Source organism: Prosopis cineraria, unplaced genomic scaffold (genome assembly GCF_029017545.1).
Source record: "Prosopis cineraria cultivar Desert tree isolate PC_DT_omini unplaced genomic scaffold, ASM2901754v1 PC1, whole genome shotgun sequence".
NCBI lineage: Eukaryota > Viridiplantae > Streptophyta > Magnoliopsida > Fabales > Fabaceae > Prosopis > Prosopis cineraria.
In genome coordinates, this window is record NW_026555332.1 from 50,140,512 (window position 1) to 50,162,652 (window position 22,141).

The window sequence follows — 22,141 nt, forward strand, 5'->3', positions numbered from 1 at the left end:
TTTTAATACAAATAATCACAGGGGCGCGAGGATTTATTCACGGCCGTCTGTATACAGTAACTGTAAAGGGTAAAGCGCAACTTTCCGACATGGTTCTCTTAGGTTTTCATCTGATGTGTTTTTTTCCCCCTTTATTTTTCTATCATTTTTTGGGACATAATATTTTCCTTTAGATAGTATTTCACCTTGCACTGCAGTACGCAAACGATTAAATAATGCATGTAATAAAGCAATATTGCCTCGTGTTATCAAAACAATGATAATATCATAATGTACTATTCTCTTTTCCTTTGGTACAAGGGGGAAAATAACAGGATAGATGATCACCACTGGTTCTATGCGAATCAACTGTAAGGGCAGCGACAAAACATCTATCAATCAATACATTTTTTGGCCTGAACCTTCTATCAATACATTAACTGCCTTTCTCAACCGAAAAAATGTTTTCAAAAAAAAAAAAAACTTGCAAACCATAGATTACAGCAAGGTCAAAATTTTGTAGGAACACCAGCAATGATACTTTAGTGAAGACCGCACCAAGTTAGAGCTTATGCATCAAGTCAAAACTCCCAGTACCCATCTTTACTGGCAACCCAAGACAGACTCTCGAAGATGGCGTCTCCAAGCAGTCAACCTCCCCATGATAGGCTGCTTCAACTATGAATCTGGCTGCTGTCTCGAAAGACATCTTGCTTAAAGGAGATACGGACTCAGATATGCTCCCAATTCTGCTCATAGGACGATAGCCACCCGCATGCGTCATATAATCGGCAATAAGGGTTAAGTGCCGAATATTTACAGATATACCATAAGATTTGAAAACATTTGTTATTTCCCTGATGATGGTCTCTCTGGCAGCTTCCACCCCATACGTCTCTAGCATCGCATGGACGTTGTTTGAATATATGAACCTAACATCAAGTTGGTCTTGCAATTCCCAGAATGTTACGAAATCTACACCGGTCGTCTGAAGTGCTGGTATTTTTTCCTTTACTGAGGATGGAATATCTTCCCTTTTCCTGTGATCTTTACCATAGTAGATTACTTGATTCTCCTTGCACGTAATAGCTCTACATTGGTCAACCTTACCAAAGTTTTGGATGCAAACCTTCTTCGCTGTTTTGCTAGCAATCTGCATATAATTAGATAAAGTGAATTCAATGAAGTTACATCCGACGTTCGAGAAAAAATGACACTACGTTGACCTGAAGAGCTCAGAGTTTATACATAAAATGGCCAAACAGAAAATGAAACTCTCTCATTGGCCAATGTATTTGTTTCCAAGTTGCATTTCACTTTAATTGTTTATACTACTGTTATTTAGTCAGAGGAAAGGATAGCACACTCTTTTAGAGCATCCCCATCTTAACAAGACCAGTAACAATAAGTGAACAGTCAACTACCGGCCCTATTTAGTCGCAAATTGGCATGTGCACGCCACTCAGAGAACCAAAATTGAAGACATTACACGCGCGTGCGCGCACAATTTTGCACTTCAGAAACACAGAATTAAAACACCAAAAAAGAACAATGGGCGTAATCCTTATGATGAAGGATATCAAAAAATAAAAAAGGTTCGAGGCATGACAACAATTCATTCTGTTCGAGGAGGTTCTAATTATTAACCCATATTTTTTCTTCCTAATTTTTCATGCATTTAATAAATTTTCAATTTCAATTTTGACGTTTTAGGAAGTTTGGCCGATAGAAAACAACTTGTTTCAAACCGAAATCTGATGATTATAATAACTTCCTAGATATTGTACCATACGGCAATCAGAATAGAATAAACCATCATATTGACAGTAATATGACCACGAGTTGTATCAGAGAAAGAAAAGTCAGCCATGAAATTAATACAAATATCAACAGAAAATGAGGTGCATTCAACATTACCTGAGCCAACAAAATATGAGGTTCCTTGGTAAATCTAAAATGGACCTCGAAATGCATCCCTTTTGCTTTGACAAAGACTGCCCTGTCGGTTTCTTTTTTTAGTATATTTTTAGATTTCATTTTAGGCTTTTCATCAATAGACTTGCCGTTCTTGGATTCAAGTACTCGAGTGACATCATTCTCATTGACTTCAATATCACTTTCATCATGAATATCATCCTCTCCAATTGTTTCCTCCAACTGCTCTCCTTCATGTGTTTCTTCACCAGCACCATCTTCATAATCAATTTCATCCCTACCTTGTCGTTTTCTTTTCTGTGCATCAGTACCAAGATCCTCACCCTCTTCAGCATCCTCCCCACCATCGTCGTCGTCATCGTCACCACCACCATCACCATCATTGTGATCTTTTTTGTCTTTAGAACCATTGGTAGAATCATCTTCCTCCAAACTTTTTGAAGAATCTGACGTGAAGTTTTTTATGCCACTTATCTTAGAGAGCAGTAGCAAGTGATTTTCAATAGCATCCTCCAACTCTCTAACAAAGACAACTTCTAGAGTTTCCTCCCAGTCCTCAAGCAATATATCAGCGTACTTTGGGTAGTGTTTAGGCTTGTAAAGCTTCATCTCCAACTTATATATACTGCAAATATCACCACCATCAACAGCTAATGGTACAACAGACACTTTCATACTCTCTATTATGTCTGCTACTGTTATTTTCTTTAGGTTATCAGCAAGGCGAATGGCATGGTCCCTATGAACATCAAATGGGTCAAATATCAACGAAAAGAAATATGTTCAAAATGGAAAGAAATGAATGAGTTTTAGAAGCAGAGTAAACAGAACAATGTCAATAACTCACATGGATTTACCCTGTCTCAAGGGGCATGTCATGACTGGGGTCTTGATATCACGTGAGGCAGTCATCAAGATCTCTTGCAGTCTCGGAATTCCAAGAGTCACATTCATTTCACCTCGACCAGCAAGGTGGAATGTATTTAAACTGGAAAAGGGAATAAAAGAAAAGGAATGCCATGTTATGAAAGCACAGTTAATCAGCCAAGGAAGGTTTGATCACACCCTTACAATGTAATCAACAATATAAATAACAAAACATCATGCTATATCCACAGGCGCCTTTATAATTTGCATGATCCAATATGAGAAATTATGGGCAGAGAATGAGGTGAAATACAAATTATACATGTTTGAATCTTTGCAACATTATTAGAACTGGATTAATCATTGAACTGGTTGAAGTACTATTTCACCATTCACAGGTCAGACCATCGTCTAATTGTGGCTGAATTAGTTGTAACTAATATAATATATTTTAATAATTAATAATATATTAAAATATTATAAAAAAGTTCATTGAGAATATACTGCACATGATGCTCAAAGGTGGCACATTGACACGGCCAGAGTCTGGAGCATTACTTGTCGTCTCCATTTATCATCGTCCTCACAGATGGAGTATTTATAGATTATGGATTATTATTATGTTATTCTAAAATCACGTGCTATTTTAAGCTTTCTTTTATATTGTTGAAGGTCAACTCCATTCAGTTAAGATGAAAAAATATTGAAGCTCAAAAATGGTAGAGATTGGTTTGATCATGGTGGGAAGTGGAAGAGGGTGGACGCTGACAACGGAGAGATGGGCTTGATCACAATGAGATTTGTTCACAGGAAGCCAATGCATGTGCGAATTTATTGGCGAGATTCTATCATAATCTGGTAGGTAGTTCTGTACTTTAGATCAGTTTCCATCACGGTGCCTTCAAGAAGTTGAACATGCCAGAGCTGGTGTACTTTTTACCAGCGTTTATACAGCCATAATCAGGATCCTTTGACTGTTCTATATTTACATGTTTATATTATCATCAACCCCTACCTGGTTCTCATAATTGATGATTATTTTTTCTATATTCATCAACTCTTCCCTTCAAACAGGGAGAATTCCTTCTTGCATACTCTATCAGGAAACCAAAAGCCCTTCTAAACCCAAACCACGGCCATAAAGTCCCTCCAAACTTTTATTTCCAAATCTCAACAGGCATGCATGATAGATTCTGCTTCACCAACAAATAAGCTATTTCTAGTCCAAGCAAAGGCCGTTGTATCAGCTCAAAGTATCATTCTTATCTGACTGCAGCAGCTATATATGATTTCCACTGATAGCAACTAGTATTAACAACAGCAAAATAACTACTAATGCAATGACGAGTAAAAGTAATTTTCGGATGTATTTCATCTTCATGGCACCATAAGTACCTGAAACATGAGAAGAAAATGGAGATACAAAGAACTTACGTCATCTGTGTTGACGGTTCTCCCACAGATTGAGAAGCCAACACACCAACTGGTTCTCCTGGCTGTGCAAGACTTGAGACATACTTGTGCTCCATCAACTTCAAGAACTCTGCTCGATTAATTGAACCAAAAATTCTATTCTTAGAAGAGATGCCACAAATGAAGTTTTCTGCTTTTTCTTTAAGAGCATTGGGCAACTTGTTAATATAAGGACTGGATCTGTCTATCTCACGGTGACATTTGCTGTAAATCGTTTCCTTATTCTGAAATTAATAAGCAGAGTAAATAACAAGACCCAGACTCTAGTTGTAATTTATGATTCCAAAATCAATAAAACAAAGTTCTTACAGTTAACCATGATTCAAATTTGGTGAGAAAGCTAGTTTGATGGACATCCACCCCATCTTCTCCATAATGAAACTGAATAATCGACCCATCAGCATCGCGGACAGAATGATCATAACAGACTTTTAGGCATTCGAGGTTTTTTATCAGGCATCTTTGCAGGTATCCACTCCTTGATGTTTTGACTGCTGTGTCAACTAATCTGCAAGGCAAAGACGGCAATAGGTGGGAAGAACTATTCATATGACAGGCAACAATACATTATGCCTTCCACGTAGAAGTACAGAACGAACAGTCACACATGAAATTCAGAGACAGACTCTTATTTGTTTCTCTTCTATTTAATTTTGTTTTGCTAAAGCATTTCTTCCTACTATGTATTCAGAGCTTTATTTGATTAAAAAAAGTACAAAAATTATTATTCTGTTATAATGTTTGACATCAGCAAGATATACATGTACAAGTAAATACTTAATTTTCTAACAACTATAACTATGATTAACATCACAGCCTTATCTATGACAAGAATGAGGAAGTTTGCTTACCCTTCACGACCAGCCATGCAATGGAAGTAATATTCTTGTGGACGTAGACCTGTAAGAAACCGATCAATAATAAACCCTCCTGCTCTAGAGGAGCAATCCCACGGAGGAAAACATGGTAAGGTCTTTCCAGAAACCATGCGAGGGACTCGTCTTCCTTCCAACTCTTGTTGACCTAAATGAGAAGATATTTGCTGGAAATTAACCTGTAAAAAACAGGGCAATTGAATTAAAATTGCTAAAAAAAATGAACAGAACACACTCATTATTTGAACCAATGGGAAAGACACAAGGGCCTAACACAAGGTCAAGTTTATGAAAACCAGACATGAAAATACAGTTGAATGTAAAAACTAGAAACCAGATTTTAATCAGTTCTTAGGACAAAAAGCTGTCGAACACTGTAGAGAAATAGCCCAACCTTGCATGCTGGTTAACAACCCACATAACTTCTATAGAAATCATTAAGCACCTTCTACAGTAAGTATCAGATAATAAAGGCTTTAGTATAGTTTTTGAGTTAAACTTCCCCAGAGCACCAAAGCCATTTGTTTAAAAGAACTATATTGCAAAGTTAGCCCTGCTTAAAGATATACTCTGGCCTGAAATCTTCATGGCGGCAAAGCTTTTCTACCATTGAGCATCATTCCAAAAGGAACGCTTTACAAACCAGTGAGACTTGCCCATTATCCATATATAATATAAAATCTATAACAAGCTGTACTTTTCATGAGCCATAAATAGTGTGGCTCATATTTCAAACTTAGTGCAACACAGGAATCCACACTAGTTAGCATTAAGTTTACCTATGCCATGCACGCATTGCCCTTTGGCCTCATAAAACTATGCTTATCCTCCAGATTCTAGCTCCAGCATAAAATTAATTTATGACTAACAATAACCAATCTTGTACAAATTCTCTATCTAACTAACAGAGAGCACGCATTTAACTAAATTTATTATTTTGATAAAAAAAATTACAGTTTGGTCCCTATCAGTCCACTCAATTTTCAATTTGATCATTTTAGTTTAAATAATTTTAGTTTAGCCCTTTTTGTTACTCCCTCCAATTCACAATATAAATCATTTTCTAAAAGCTTTGTTTGGTCCAAAACATAGGGCATTGGGTGGGTGCTATATGTATATTTTTCCAATTGCACCCTTACTTTATAGAGCAATTAATGAGAGTGTTTTGAATAAGTCAAATATTATATTTATTGAACTCAAGGGTACGATTGGAAAGATATGAAAATTTTTAGAAAATCAAGATTTCAACCAACTTGTTTTGAGAAATATAAATTAGTCAACAATGACTTGTATTGTGGTCTGGAGGGAGTATATATATATATTACAATTGTTGCCATATATTGAGTCATTTTATTTCATTATCCATACTTTTACCACTTTTGTTATTGTAAGTCATAAATGTTCAAAGTATTAAAATAATAAATGATTAATTATATCAACATGATTTAACAAATTCTCAATTTTAATAGGGTCAATATTAAATTTGTAAAATGTAAGGAGAGAGTTACAAATTGTTACAACAAGCCTTATCCCACTAAGTGGGGTCAGCTACTCAAATTGCATAACTTCATTGTGCTCTTTCATCAACCAAGCCTTTGAAATATTGCTAACCAAGAGGTCTCGTTCAATAATTTCTACAAGTGTTCTCTTTGGTCTTTCTCTACCCCTTTTTACAGGGCTCAACACTATCTGTTTCACTATTCTTATAGATTCCTCCCATAGACTTCTCTGTACATGTCTAAACCATCTTAAATGATTTTCTACTATCCTCCCCTCAATAAATGCCATACCTACTTTTTCTCTTACATGCTTATTCTTCTTCTCAAATTGTTACACTAAGTAAAAATTTAATGAAATCATGAGGACCAAAAAATGATTTTTTTTCCTTTTTGATAATTGCTAATTAAGTTTTAATTCAGAGCCCCAACTACTTTGTCTTCAAAAGGATCTCTCCTCTCTCATCCCAACAAGCATGATATAATAAGTTTCATTATGGTCTACATGCACTATGCATGATACTCTCTGGTAATACATGGGGCCATCAAATTGACATGAGAAGTTAGAACAGTGAACTTACCATGCTACCTTTAGCTCCAGATGTAGTCATAAGAGAAATACAATTCTTTCCGGAAGGTTTCAATATTCCTTCAGAAAGAAGCACCTTCAACACCCCAGAGCTTGTTTTGGAGTTAAGACTGCTTATCATCTTCCTATCCAAGTATGTTAAGGCTGCTTCTCCAATTTCACGTATTTTTTTCTCAATATTTAATTGAAGTGTGAAAGAGTCTGAAGAGCCAGATATGTACAAAAGTCACAACTTTACAAGACAAGAAAAAATTGACAGTAACCCAGGAAAAGATAACCATGAACTTGCATTTGGCAGCAAGCTTAATAAGTTAATGCAATGCTAAATAAGTATCCAAAATTTATTGGTTAAGCGAAACCTTGTTACCAGATTATTTTTAAAATGACATGATTCATAATGCAAATATTTTCAAGTGAAGGTACCCATTTCAGCACCATCCATGGCTTCAATGAATTCACGATGAACAGTTTCACCAATTTCCTCACAGCTTTCAAGTTGCTTCTTCCTTTCACCATCCTTTTCTTCAGTTACTAGAAGATCATCTACTCCACAAGTGAACCCATGCATCTAAATGATAGTAAAAAACCATGATCATGCTTGCTGGCTAAGCCCTTTTTTTTTTGGCAGGGGGGGAACTAAAACTTCAAATTAATTGGTAGCTAACCTGTAAAAAGGCTGTGAATAAACGACTTAATGACGAAAGCAGATTGCCAGCAATATCTGGGCCATAAAGTTCTTGCACTGTATGTACCATGCCGAAGTCACCAAATTGAGCCTTGTCAACTACACCACGGACTAAATCATTTTTATATATCAACAATTTATCCTCATCAGGCTCTTCATTCTTTCTTGATATACCTCCTCCTGTGCCTTTTTTCCTCTCCCCAGTTTGAGTCTTGAAAAAATCACGTGGGATTTTTGCACTTTTCTCAACTGTAAATGGGGTGTGACCTCTGGCAATATAATATATCAATGCACTGATAACCTAAGGCGACAACAGAAACTGATATTTAGATCAGATAGGCACATCATACCCAGGCAGGTAAATAGGACAACAAAGTCAAACCCCCAAACGATTCTACAGCTTAATACAGTACCCACAAGAGAGCAACTACTTGCCAGAATCTTTGAGTAGGATATATAACTTAAACTGGGATGCATTTTAACTAAGAGACTAACTGATACTAACCTGTTTTCCAGTCCATAGGGGCTCTGGCTTCCATATTGCTGGAGGAAGTAGTGAAATTTGAGTCATAGAATTTGACACATAAATTTTCTGACCAGGCTTCCCATTGAAAGAGCCTAGCCAAGCAGTGGATACACCAGAAATGTATAGAAGTTGATTGAACTCTTCATAACTTAAAAAAGTATCCTTCTTTGTAAGAAGTGCAGCACTGACAATATGATCCTGGCAAAATTATTCAAAATAAGGGGCTCTCAAAATCAGAAAAGAACTTCTCACTTCCGACACAATAAAGATTGCAGTTGTTATCACTGTTATTATTTGTATTGAGAGTATTAATATTATGTAGATACCTGAATCAAGGCTCTTATTGGATCACCACTGGTAGGTTTGACATATTGATTATTGGCATTTACAATGTTATAGGCTTCAGCACGGGAAATTTCATCTTGTGGAAAATGAACATTAATCTCATCACCATCAAAATCAGCATTGTAAGTACTGAAATTAAGAGGGTAAGAAAGACAGAATCAGGTCCAAGTTAGCAGCCATATTAATATTTAACACATGATATAAGTATATACCAACTGATCTTTATAAATTTATCATAATGACTTCACAGGGATTGTATGATTCAAAGCCAAACTTATTAATTCAATACAAAGTCACACCAAAGCTTAAATTATACAATTTCATATTACCTGCAGTTTGCATAATGCATTCGCACTGTTTTCTCCCCCTTTAAGACTCGAACTACATGTGCCATTATACTGGGTTTATGAAGTGTAGGCTGCAATAGAATATAATGTGAAACTCAAAAGTACAAATTTCACATATTCAAAACAAACAGATATTCATCCAACAAAATATATGTGGGTGTTGATGTGAGACTTTTAAAAACCAGATTAATTTCCACAAGTTGCCATTTTGCACAGAAGCATTTGAACAGCATTCACATGCATAAACACATAATACTTTGTTAAGGGAATAAAAGTCAACTACCATGTTATTCAAATATATCGAATTAGATAATGCAGTACCTGTCGGTTGACAAGCACAATGTCTCCATCCTTCAAATGACGATACACAACTTTGCCTTCAAATTCATGATCTTGTATCTTGCCATGTTGCATGATAACCCCTCTTGAAGATGACAGCTTCCTTGAGGTCATGGATAGAACTTTCCCATTTTGGGTGAGCTTGACAGTGGATGTTTTATCAGCATAGTGTGTGGCACCTGGGTGGGATTCTGGGCCATTACGTATAGCCTCTCTTAACTTGACTACATTCCAGGGTGTAACCCTCTGCAAGGTATTAGCATAAAATTTAGAGTGGAAGGGGTGGGGGCCATAAATAAAATAAGAGGCATGCATGACAAAAGTTGAGACAAAATTATGGAAACCAGTCCAATAAGAAACAAGAATATGTGTCTCTATTTCATAACTTACTTTAAAAAGTAGGTAAGTTTCTGCAACTTTTATCTATTTTCAAAATCTACAAATTTCCCTTTATATTGTAAAAGTCACGAAACTATAACCATATTAATACTGCTCCCTAACAAAACAGCATTATAAAGCCATCATCTCTCAGTCAAATGCAAAATAAAATTGGTCAAATATAGAAAGGACCTATATTTTAGTGGGTAAATTGTCTGACAAATCCCTTAAGTCAAACATCTTTTCAAATTAAATCATGTTTTCAGAGAAAAAATTAATATTAAAAGAACATCTTTTCAGAGAAAAAATTAATATACAAAGAATAAGGATAATAAATCCTCTCAGAATAAAGATGGAAAGGGTTAAATAGAGCAAAGCCAACTAAAATGGTTTCTGAGACCCTTCAAAATCACATCATGAAGCACCAAAAATTAAACAGAAATATCCCATTTCTACCAAAATCATCCAAAACGAGTCTCAGTGATTTTGAACCTTTGGATTCAATTGCATAGTGTTGTTGGTAGAATTATCCAGGTTGCTGAAGGAAACGAAGTACATTGCACAACTACAGAATATATCCTTATATCAGTTCTATATGTAGATATGCTGTAAATATGCAGATTGCTAAGCTCATTAGATGTCAGAAGTCGATAGAAATGGAGAAAAAAATTTATGTGTGTCCATCAAATAATCAGTAGTTTCAACTCTCACCTCAGGATAAGTTAATCTTAAGGCAAAATATGGAGGAATTCCAATTTCATTGACAGCTAAATAAGGATCTGGTGATATGACAGAGCGGCATGCAAAATTAACCCTCTTTCCCATCATTTTCTGGCGGAAGATGCCTTCCTTCTTCTCTAACAACTGACAAATTCCAGAAGCAACATCTTTTTGACCTAGACCAGCCAAGGAAATTTTAATGTAAGCATAAGCAAGCTATCAGAATTCTAAAACAGCCACATATTAATGTACAAGATGTATACACATAAATCCAAAGAACAGAAAACTTTGTTCATTAATAGTAACAGCAAACAAACAATTATCATTTCAAACAACAATAGCTACCATAGGTCTAAAAAAGATGCTGAGTCAAAAAGTTCAAAAGTGAACTTGAGAGGAGAAATTGGCCTCCATTGAAAGCATCTAAAATTGGAGGCCAACATGAGGTCACCGTATACTCAAAACACTTGTCTTTTTTCCTACAAGAAATTGGACTTCGTTGTCCCCATATCTCTCAATCTGCTTGGCTCTTTTTCCCTGTGATAGGGTTAAGCAAACAAGAAGCTATTGCCCTACCCAATGGAAGTGGGTTCCTTGTCTCCGTTGGACCCCTTTGCCCCTCCCTTGTCCTTCTCGTACTCCCTACCATGCTATTGCCAACTGCTCACCGAACCCCCACACCAGCCACAGTTCTCCACCTGCAATAGCAGCAGCAATTCCCCACCGGTGAAGGTGGCAGCGATTCCCCACCCAGTGATGCACAAGATGCAATAAGACAGGCAAGCATTAGACCTTGGGTACTTTTGCTCATTTGCTTTTAGAAGACCTGGCTAGCTTTGACCGCTGCCTTCCCTTCCTTCTCATCAGGCAAAAGTTCACCCTTTCTCCATAAACAGTGCCATCTTGCTCACCATTGGAGCTGGTGTTATTCAGTTGGTGATGAGCTCCGATGCCACTCTGTTTTGTACAGTTGGGATCCTATGAGTACTGAGTTCTTCATCTGGTTATTTGAAACTATCAGGGGGATTGTTCAAGGTTCACTGCTTTAGATCTCTTCATCAAAAATTAAGCTACATATTATTTGCAGGCTCAAGTGTTTATTTTGTAGGAGATTGGTGGTGGTCACAATAAAGGTGACGGTGGTGGTTCACTACTCTAAATCTCTTCATCACAAATTAAGCAATTTCTAATGACAGTAGTGGTCACAATAAAGGTGGTAGATGGTGGTTCTGAGATCTGGCGGACAATGGTAGTGTTGGTGCTTCAATTTTTTTTTTTTTAATGTCATGGATATTTTAGTCTTTCTAAAATAAAAATACAATATTAAATAAAACTTTTATCTCACTTCTATCTACATATTAAAAATACTTTTAAACCCCAGTTCCACTTCCGTTTCCAATTTCACTAAAAACACTTCCCCATACCAAAAAAGGCATAAAGAATTAAGGGTAAATAAGAAAATGTTAACTTTGAAAAAAGTGTACTGCAGAATATGCTAGGTCCACGAATATGTTTACTTTTTGAACAGGAATTAGCTTTAGGGTAGTTTTACATAAGCTGCATAAAACAGCAAATAAGGTAATGTTTTTCAAATAAAAGGAGCATCCAGTGCTAAAGCTTCAAACCCCAAGGGACGTCGGGATACTTCACCACATTGTTTTCATATCTGTTTGTATTTTATGCCTTGAAGCCATGAATTAATATGAATAGAACCCTTTAGCAGAGGCCTACAGACTCTTGCCTTTTAACTTTCCCTTTCAACTATATGCAATTTATGAACCTTGCTAAATCAACTAGGGCCATTTTCTGCTGATTGGCAATACTCGTTGCACTACTCAGACAGCTATTCTCCCCTTATCAGGTATAAGAGTATCGATTGGTTTCTCCATTCATTCATGTAGAGTAGACAACTGACTTCATGCCGCATAATGCCCTTCTTACAAATAATTGTGCGACATGCTGTAAAGATCCCTTTAGCTCATGTGCTATCCAATAGGGTCCTTATTAATCTCATTCATTTTTTGGAAAATGACTGAAAATTTTCTCTTTTGCTTGTGTAATTTCAGTTTTGGAAAATGTCAAATCACCCTGCATGATTTTCCTTTATTATCTTAAGATTTCATTATTTTACTCCTCAACAAGAGTATCATCATATCCAACTAAGCAATTATTATCACCAAACAACAACAACAACAAGCCTTTATCCCACTAGATGGGGTCGGCTACATAGATTGCAAGACACCATTGTGCTCTATCATTTATCAAGCTTTTAGAAATATTATTAATTAAGAGATCGCGTTCAACAACTTCCAAGAGTGTTCTCTTAGGCCTTCCTCTACCTCTCTTAATCAGACTCAAAGTTATATGTTCCACTCTTCTCACTGGTGCCTCCCTTGGTCTTCTTTGTACATGCCTAAACCATCTCAACCAATTTTCTACCATTTTTTCCTCAATAGGTGTCACCCTCACTTTTTCGCGTACGTGCTCATTTCAAATTTTATCTTTACGTGTATGTCCGCACATCCATCATAACATTCTCATCTCTGCTACTCCAACTTTATGCTCTTGCTGTCCCGTTATAGCCCAGCATTCACTACTATATAACATTGCCGGTCTGATAACAGTGCGATAAAACTTTCCTTTAAGTTTATTAGGCACCTTACGGTCTCAAATAACTCCTTTAGCTTTTCTCCAATTAAACCACCCAGCTTGAATTCTATGTGAAATATCTCCACTGATTTCGCCATCATTTTGAATAATGACTCCCAAATATCTAAACTTTTCCACTTGAGGTATAATTTGATCCCCCAATTTCACTTCCAAATTATTATCGAATAGTCCTTTACCAAATTTACAATATAAATATTCCGTTTTACTTCTACTCAGACGAAAACCTTTCAATTCCAATGTCCTCCTCCATAACTCAAGTTTACAATTAACCTCTTCTCTTGTCTCTACTATAAGAACTATATCATCCGCGAAGAGCATACATTTCGGAATTTCCCCTTGAATATGTTCCGTCAAAACATTTAAAATCAAGTTGAACAAATAAGGACTCAGAGATGATCCCTAATGTAGTCCAATCTTTATAGAAAAATCCTTTGTTTGACCACTAGGTGTTCTTACACTAGTTTTTACCCCCTCATACATATCTTGTATGGCTTTAATATAAGCAATCCGTACTCCCTTTTTTTTCAACGCTTTCCAAAGCACTTCTCTTGGTATACGGTCATAAGCTTTTTCCAAATCAATAAAAACCATGTGTAGATCTTTATCTTTACAACGATACTTTTCCATTAATCCTTAGTAGATAAATCGCTTCTGTAGTTGATCTACCTGGCATAAAACCAAACTGATTCTCAGAAATACTTGTCTCCAATCTCAACCTGTGCTCAATTACTTTCTCCCACAATTTCATTATGTGGCTCATGAGTTTAATCCCTCTATAGTTAGTACAATTCTGAATATCTCCTTTATTTTTATAAATAGAAATTAATGTACTTCTCCTCCACTCATCAGGCATTTTCTCAGACCGTAAAATCACATTAAATAACTTAGTTAACCATCTCACCCCTTCTTCACCTAAACATTTCCACGCTTCGATAGATATACAATCAGTCCGTTGGCTCTACCATTTGCCATTTTCTTAAGAGCTTCCTTTACCTCCTTATCATGTATTATTCGATAGAATGACAAATTTTGTTATCCTTCACCAGTTACTAAATCCTCCAAGTTACTAGATGAACCATCTCCATCATTGAAAAGTTTAGAAAAGTAAGTCTCCCATCTATTTTTAATTTCATCATCTGTAACTAAAATTCTTCCCTCTTCATCCTTAATACACCTTACCCGTTCTAGATCTCTTAATTTTCTTTCCCTACTCTTGGCAATCTTATAAATATTCCGCTCTCCTTCCTTCGTCTCAAGGCTCTTATAAAATTCTTCAAAAGCTTTAGAACGAGCTTCACCCACAGCTCTCTTAGTTTCCTTCTTAGCCATACGGTACCTCTCCCAATTTTCCTCATTGTTACATAAATGTATGGCTTTAAAATAGTTCTTCTTATACTTGATTTTGTCCTGTACACTATTATTCCACCACAAAGACTCCTTATCTCTCGGATCAAAACCTTAATTTGATATTATTATCACCAAACTAAACAATAATTTGATATTAGTCACTTTTTGCTCAAAAGAAAGGCTTCATTAGCTGCTAACACTCCCTCATGCTAGAGCATAGATATTGATCATTCTCTACTTCCCACTAAATTTTTCATATCTGATTCTTGAAAAAACCTTGGTTAGTAGATCCGCAACTTGAGCACTATATCAAGTGCAGGCTAAGTCAACTGTCCTCAACTCAACCTTTTCTTTTATGAAATGTTAGTCGATTTCAACATGTTTAGTTCCATTACAAATTGCTTCTTACTCCTCCAGGTCACCAAGTTGCCATGTGTAGATGTTCAATAATCCATAGTAGATTTTTAATGATTTTATCAAACCACTAATCCAACCTGGTTGAAATCAATCCAAACTTCTACACTCTATATCCTTCCTTTATCCAAAGAAAAGTTCTCTACTATGGGTTGTTTTCATATGCCTGAATTCTATATACTGCTTCCACGTACTCCTTTGTGGTTTACCCATAATTCATAAACTAACTTACCTCACTCCTTGAAAGGCCAATATCTCCGTGAGTGTAAGATGGGTATATTAGCTTTATTACCAATTTGCAGCATTTACCTATATCCACTAGTGTACCCTCTCGTTAGTGTTCAACATTTTAAGTTGCCTCCATGTAAGTTTTAGTTGGCATGGCTCCTATGTTCTATTTCCTTTAGGAATCAATAGTGTGCATCCTCTAAGAATCAGTGACTACTATTCTAGACCTAACTGCCTCCATTCCCATAAAATATCTCAAATTGCCCAGATTTTTCACCTTAAATTCAATTGCTAAGGCATTTTTTAACTCCATATCATCTACTGTCATGGTTATATCATCTACATACATAATTAGGACCAATTCTTCTCATTGGCATGTTTTACAAACAGCTTCTCATCTGCTTATACTTTATACCCTAGAATATTCCATCCTTTAACAGCTTTAGTGAACCTCTCAAACCAAGCTTTGATATCATGCTAAAAGCAGAGGCTCTATTCCATGATGATGAATTCTCAGATGCAAGATGTATTTAATAAGCTAGAAAGCTAAGATAATCTTCACTAATCTACCTGAAAAGATCACCCTGATTGGTCAAAACAAATCTATATTAAAAGCTAATAAATACTAATCAAAATAACAACAAAATAAAGCAACACATTATAATAACTAAATTACTAAACACATCTATGGGCCCAATTATGGGCTTTATTTGCTGCTAACACTGTTTGATAGATAACATTAGAAGCCAGCCCAACGACTCTCAGATCCACAGATTACAAGTTCATAAACATGAACAATCCCAAACTAGAACAAAAATCTCACCAGACATAGTTCTGTTGTCAAATAGCAGATTTACAGATTGCTGAAGATCCATCCACCGCCTGATAATTATTGGGTGATCTAAGTTGTTGAGATAGGCATTTCCTAAGGAAATGTTGGACTGTAGGACCTTAGTCAACAAAACAGTTTGAGGATGCTCCATCACCTAAAATAGACATTTAACAAGTAACTAATGATATTTACAAGCAAAGAATAATTAATGAAATAAAAATCACTACCCTAATCCCTCTCAATTTTGGCAAGAATACAACTACCATAATTTCATAAATGTCACTTTTGAAATAGAAACTTGTAATGCAAGAACAATTTAGACAATCAGCATAATTCAGTAGGTCAAGTTACTTTTGCCCCCAGCCATAAAGTTATTGTTGAAGGTTTTCAAGGATCCATCAATTCAAAGCTTGGGTAGTTTAGTGAAGATTCATGAAGAGTTTCATTAAAATCTACCACAACTCACATGAAATCCTTTGGACTTTGAAGCCAGAACAAAGCACAAGACCACCTTATTTTCTGCTACCACTTAATTTCAATCAACTCAATGGAGGGTAACAAGGATTAGAACTCCACATCACTTGGTAACAGAAACTATAATACAATGTTAAAAGTATTCTACAATCATTTATAATTGTACTAGCTTCCTTCAATACCAACAATACCAAGTTGCAAAAGGAAAAGTTAAAGATAAAATTGCTGACCATGGCACTACAAAGACCTAAGCCCCATGGGACAGAAACTCGAAGAGAGAATAGAAAGGTATAGATAAACTGCAGAGTAAAGTAAACTTCCTTCTCAATGTAATTCTAGTCAAGTGTGGTACATATGTTTAGCACTGAGCCAGGCACGCGTGCATATGGGCTACTGGTCATTGATCAGACATAATACATTTTCAGTATGAGTAAAACACATACGCTTACACCATGGCTCTCTTTTTATTCCAAGTTCCACCAAAAGCAACCTTCATTATTTTAAGGAATGAAGAAGTAAAATTGATGCAAGGAAAAGAGGACAAGTACAACAGTCAACTTGGAACTAATAGCATTACAAAATTGTTAGTTATTGTCATGTGACACCAAATGCTACGATGAATATAAATACCAATAATCCATGACGGCTTTTACAGATGCCAGCAATTATATTCTGTAAAAGAAGAAACTCAGAAGGAAGAAAAAAATCACTTGACAAATTAACATATACTACACTTGCTCATAAACATGATTTAATATGGATACCAAATGACCAAATGTATTCCATTCAAATTGTTTTACATTGGTCTGATATGAAACAGATCAACAAATTTTTTTCACCCATTTTTCCTTGTAATACTTACAGACTCGCCTCCTTTGGTTGGGGGTCGGAATTTGGTTGGTGGAACAAGAATAGTCTCTAGAAAGAACATCAAATGACCTGCTTTCTTTCCAAATCCCAGATCTTGAATGTCACTAATACGAGAACAGAATTGAGGCTCGTTTTTCCACAAAAGTTCCAATATACCTTTAACCTGTCGTCAAGCAAGGCAACTCAGACAGATTCTATAGTAGCAGTGCATATTAACTATGTCACTAACAACAGACTTCATATTCCAAATAAAACCGATGTTATTAATGTTAGTCCTGTACAAAATTAAATCATGTATACAAGAAACTGACCTCTGATGGTAACAAAGGCCCAGAAAATTTCTTATTCTTAGCAAACGCATGAGCCAATTCCTCACGTTTTTTCTGATACCCTTTTGAAGCACTATTAATAGTCCCTGTAGAAGTAGTTGGAGGCATGTCTTCATCTGAATTATCACCATTTTCTGAAGGAATAACATCACTGATAATTTCATCAGCATATTGCCTAATGACATTTCCTCTAGCTTTTTCACTTGAGAGACCATTCTAGAGCCAAATAGCATAAACACCAAGAGGAAGAGAGGAAATGAAGAAAAAATTAGTAATGATGGTCAGTAATGGTCTCAAGCCAACATGACATTATGCACTGTGAAAGGATGCATAAATAATTCACATTGAGAAGTACAATGCCAGCAGTAGAGTTTATGGTATCCAATTCCAAGCCTTGTCAACATCACCCTTAATTTTTTAAAAAAAGAAAAACACAGTGAAACAAATATACAGTTTCTTTTCATATTTCAAAACTTAAAAAAGCATTAAATGAAAATATAAATTTGGAAGGGCAATAACAGTGCCTTACATAAGACCAATATATCTGCCCAACCAAAAGATGCTTATGTCCATAATTTTACAGCACAGCAAGCTTGATGGATCATCAAAATCTTAAACAGTAGTGTGGTGAATTTAAATAATGTTGTGGCAACTATCAATTACATCAGTGCACACAAATAACATTAGACTCAGGAAATATCATAATGATCCCCAAAATAAGTCAAAGCCTAGTCCAAATATATTGATGACGTCTAAAAGGGGAAAAGCACATAAGAACCACGTAGCCAAATCAAACAAGGGGATGCAAGAGTATAAAAGGGGGGAAAAAGTAAAACAAGCGATAACTACATGCCAACTAAAAAAATATAATATGCTGTAACAATTTGAGGCACTTGAAACTCTGAAAATAACAAGAGAACAACTGGTAGAAACTAAATATCAAACTCCTAAAAGCAACAACCAAAACATAAAAGAAAAGACATGTAAACTCTGCACAGACTGAACCTAACATTGATAGGTAAAAAAACTATAGGTTAGAGCTTCGTGGTAACTAACTTTTGAATGCAAGCTTCAGCAGTGAGAAGTCAAGAGACTCACCACATTAAACCACCCAAAGGTTGGTTTACTAATTTTCGGATTAGAAAACCCACAATTATTACACTTCTTGTTACCCCGTCTCAGAAAATTGTTTAGAACAGACATTGCTTCACTAAATTGATGTGAGTTCCACTTCACTTGCAGGTGCTCAGCACTATGACACTGTCTCCGGTCATCATCACACATACATGTGGATTCACTTGGGTCAGGTGAATCCAATTTTTTGGCCCCAACAATATCCCCTTTCACAATGAGCTCCAATTGGGATGAAATTTTGTCCACCTTGAATTAATATAAGACTGTGAATAATGGCCGAAAAATGCATAGACATCTAAACTTATTAAAGAAAAAAAATGCAGAAACTACTCAAACAGTTATGATAATTTTCTAATAGACCCGCATTAATGCAAGTTTACCTCATGTCTGCTGGCCCGAAAGCAATGGCAAGAGAAACAAGTTCTTTGCAGAATACTGCTAAGTGCATTGAACAGCAAAGGGTTATAGACTGGGGAAACAAGCTCAATACGACCAAAATGACCTGGACAATGTTTTGAAGGCTGACCACATGATTCACAACTACACCAAACAAAAGAGATGTATCAACCACACAACTTGAGTTGATGATTTCTAAATGTAAATAAGGGACACCTGGGATTAGTAAAACATGAAATTTCATTTCATATGAATAATGCTGCCCATTACCTATATTGATATGCTCCTCTGGTCCTATATATAACGTACTTTTTAGAAGCATTTGATGGTCTTTTGTATAAGACACTTTAGTTTATTAATGAAGCATTAAATATTGTTTCCAACTTTGCCCGATCTTTCTCTCTCCCCCTAATTGTTTGTACTCTGCAATACAATCATAATACTCTTATGTTTCCCCTTCATAATTTTGTGTGGGAACCAAATTTTGATATTGAAAATTCTCGTGGGAAGCAAATTTTGATATAAAAAAATTTGAGAAAAGGAAATTAATGGGATGTGAGGTAGTTCCCTACATAGTGGGATAAAGCTTGTCGTTAAGAGAGGCAATTATATCTTAATTCTAAAATGTTGGGATATTTTTTAATAAATTCAAGACTATTAAGTAATCTTAATCAGCTTTCTTGATCCATGTGCATCGATTAAAAATGATTTATAGATAAGACCAGGAGGAGTCTGATATGGCAGAAGGAGATGAAGAAAGAGAAAACAGAATAGAAAACATAGGAGAACTAGAAAGAAGAGACAAAGACGAGAGATAGATAGATAGAAGAGAGGATGGACACTAAACAATAATTTTCATTTGCAATCACAAGCATAGCTCGAGGTTACAATTAGGGTCCCTTATATAGGTTCTCAAATCCTTTATTCTCTGCAGCAACTAACTAACCAACCAACTAAATATTCTTTATTTCTTTATTTATTCTTTTCATATCAGAGTCCCTTTCTTTTTTTTTAAATATCTCATTAAGAGATCTGAAATACAAATCCAAGGGGCAAGAAATCAAATTAAAAACCAGAAATCTAGGAAAACCAAACTGAAACAAAAATCAAAATTCAGTGGTTTAAAAGTGCTTTGAAACCTTCAATTCCATAAATAAAGACATATCTGTCTAACAATAATTCTGGAGATTAAATACATGGCAATGCTTATATAAAATGTAACTTTTTTAAAATAGAAAAATTAAGCTTTGCGTAAAAATAAAGATTTCCCGTACAGCTCTAAAAATATGATCATCATCTACATACAGAAGACAGAAGATCACCTTCAAAGTCACAAACTTTCACTAGTCAAAAGCCAATTCCCACACTCAAATATATCAAATATCATATTAGAAATTAAAAAAACTTTTGATGCGGTCAAACATTGTTGAAACATACAGAGTCCTGTCATCCGATGGGCCTAATGCAGGATCATACAGTCCACCGCGCACGGGCCGTTCTACACCATCAAGCAATATGGGATTTGTTATCTTCACAAAGCTAGTCTTCTGTATTTCTTCAGTGGTCAGGAAACTGAATGCAACTGCCTCAACAGAATCCGTTGCACACTGAAAATTATGAGTTCAGATTTCAGAAAACTGTGCTAGATCAAATGACTGAGAGAGAAGAAACAACATAAACAGAATTTTTGGCAATATTTTAGATGGATTGGAAGTGACAGAAAGGAAGCAACAACATTAGGGGGTGGTGATCAAAAGTATCAAATCCTCTAAGATGGATCTCGTCTGCATTCATTCAAGAAGAAATACAGAATTCAAATTATAACTTATTGTTGTAGTAATAGTAGGAGAAGTAATAATAATAGTACTAATAATACTGCTACAATTGTGTACATACACACATGCATATATATGCACATGCACGCACGCACGCACGCACACATCTTAAATCTTCAATAGCTTTAATTCCTTATGGTTTGTATGAACAGGGGTGGCATTGCATAACAGCACTGTTATTCTCGTAATTAAATTGGACGGAGTCGTAGAATTACACCTACAAATAACTTCATGATTAGATGCATCAAAATTACCCATATTTCATGCTTAACTGATTACACTTCTCTCTCAATGGGGGAAAAACCAACCGACGGTGATTCTTTATGCCTATCCCAGCATTAAAATTTAAAACCTTTATGGAATTCAGCCATGTCAGCATCGAAATGGAGAATGAGAATGATAACCAAACACGTCTGGGTGATTGTTCAACCATAAATAACACGTACTCGTGATAACAGCAAAATACAAAATATTCAGTGAACATTTGTGTTATAAAGATTGCAATTAACCGCATAACATATGACCAAAGGGAGTTATACTCATTGCTCAACTCTGCTTGAGAAGCCACCAGCTCACATTGCATTGACATACCACCATTCGCTAAAAACTACAAACGCAGTTAACTTATGTTTCTTCTATAAAGTCACTTCAGCACAACCAAATTGAAAAAAATGATACCTCGGGTATCTTAGCCATGTTGGGCTTTGCAGTGAAAAGAGTGGGGCCGTTGCAGCTACAGCAGAAGCTGAATTGTAAAAACTAAAGAGGACGAAGGATTGAAAGCGGCGGAGCTAATGTTACTGCCGATGTTTAGGGTTTTGCTTGGTTCTCGTCTTCCAATTTGCTCTGTGAGAAAGTGAAGAAGAAAGAAAATAAGCGAGGGAGGCGACGCTGGCGACGAGCCGGCTATGCCCGTCTATTCTCTTGCTCCCCAAGTTTTTTCAATTTGTTTGCGAGCATGTCCTTCCGATTGAAGAACCCTTGTTCGGGATATGCAGTCCGGCCCAGACCAGTCCTTGCGGCCCAGTTTTCATCAGCCTTGAAGAGCAATGCTGATA

General features: G+C 35.9%; 1 protein-coding gene across 1 annotated transcript; it reads right to left on the minus strand.

Moving 5' to 3' along the window:
• Nucleotides 1-245: 245 nt before the first annotated feature.
• LOC129314856 (DNA-directed RNA polymerase I subunit 1) lies at nt 246-22,041 on the minus strand. The gene is made up of 21 exons (XM_054958324.1): nt 21,762-22,041; nt 20,686-20,855; nt 19,233-19,392; nt 18,817-19,098; nt 17,701-17,934; nt 17,382-17,552; nt 16,037-16,199; nt 10,546-10,730; nt 9,439-9,702; nt 9,100-9,188; nt 8,752-8,899; nt 8,405-8,623; nt 7,880-8,200; nt 7,638-7,782; nt 7,207-7,415; nt 5,106-5,308; nt 4,564-4,762; nt 4,216-4,478; nt 2,762-2,902; nt 1,897-2,653; nt 246-1,132 (listed from the first exon to the last, which is right to left on the minus strand). The coding sequence occupies exons 1-21, from the start codon at nt 21,777-21,779 to the stop codon at nt 542-544; spliced, it is 4,932 nt and encodes a 1,643-aa protein (XP_054814299.1). The 5' UTR covers nt 21,780-22,041; the 3' UTR covers nt 246-541.
• Between the last annotated feature and the right edge of the window lie 100 nt (nt 22,042-22,141).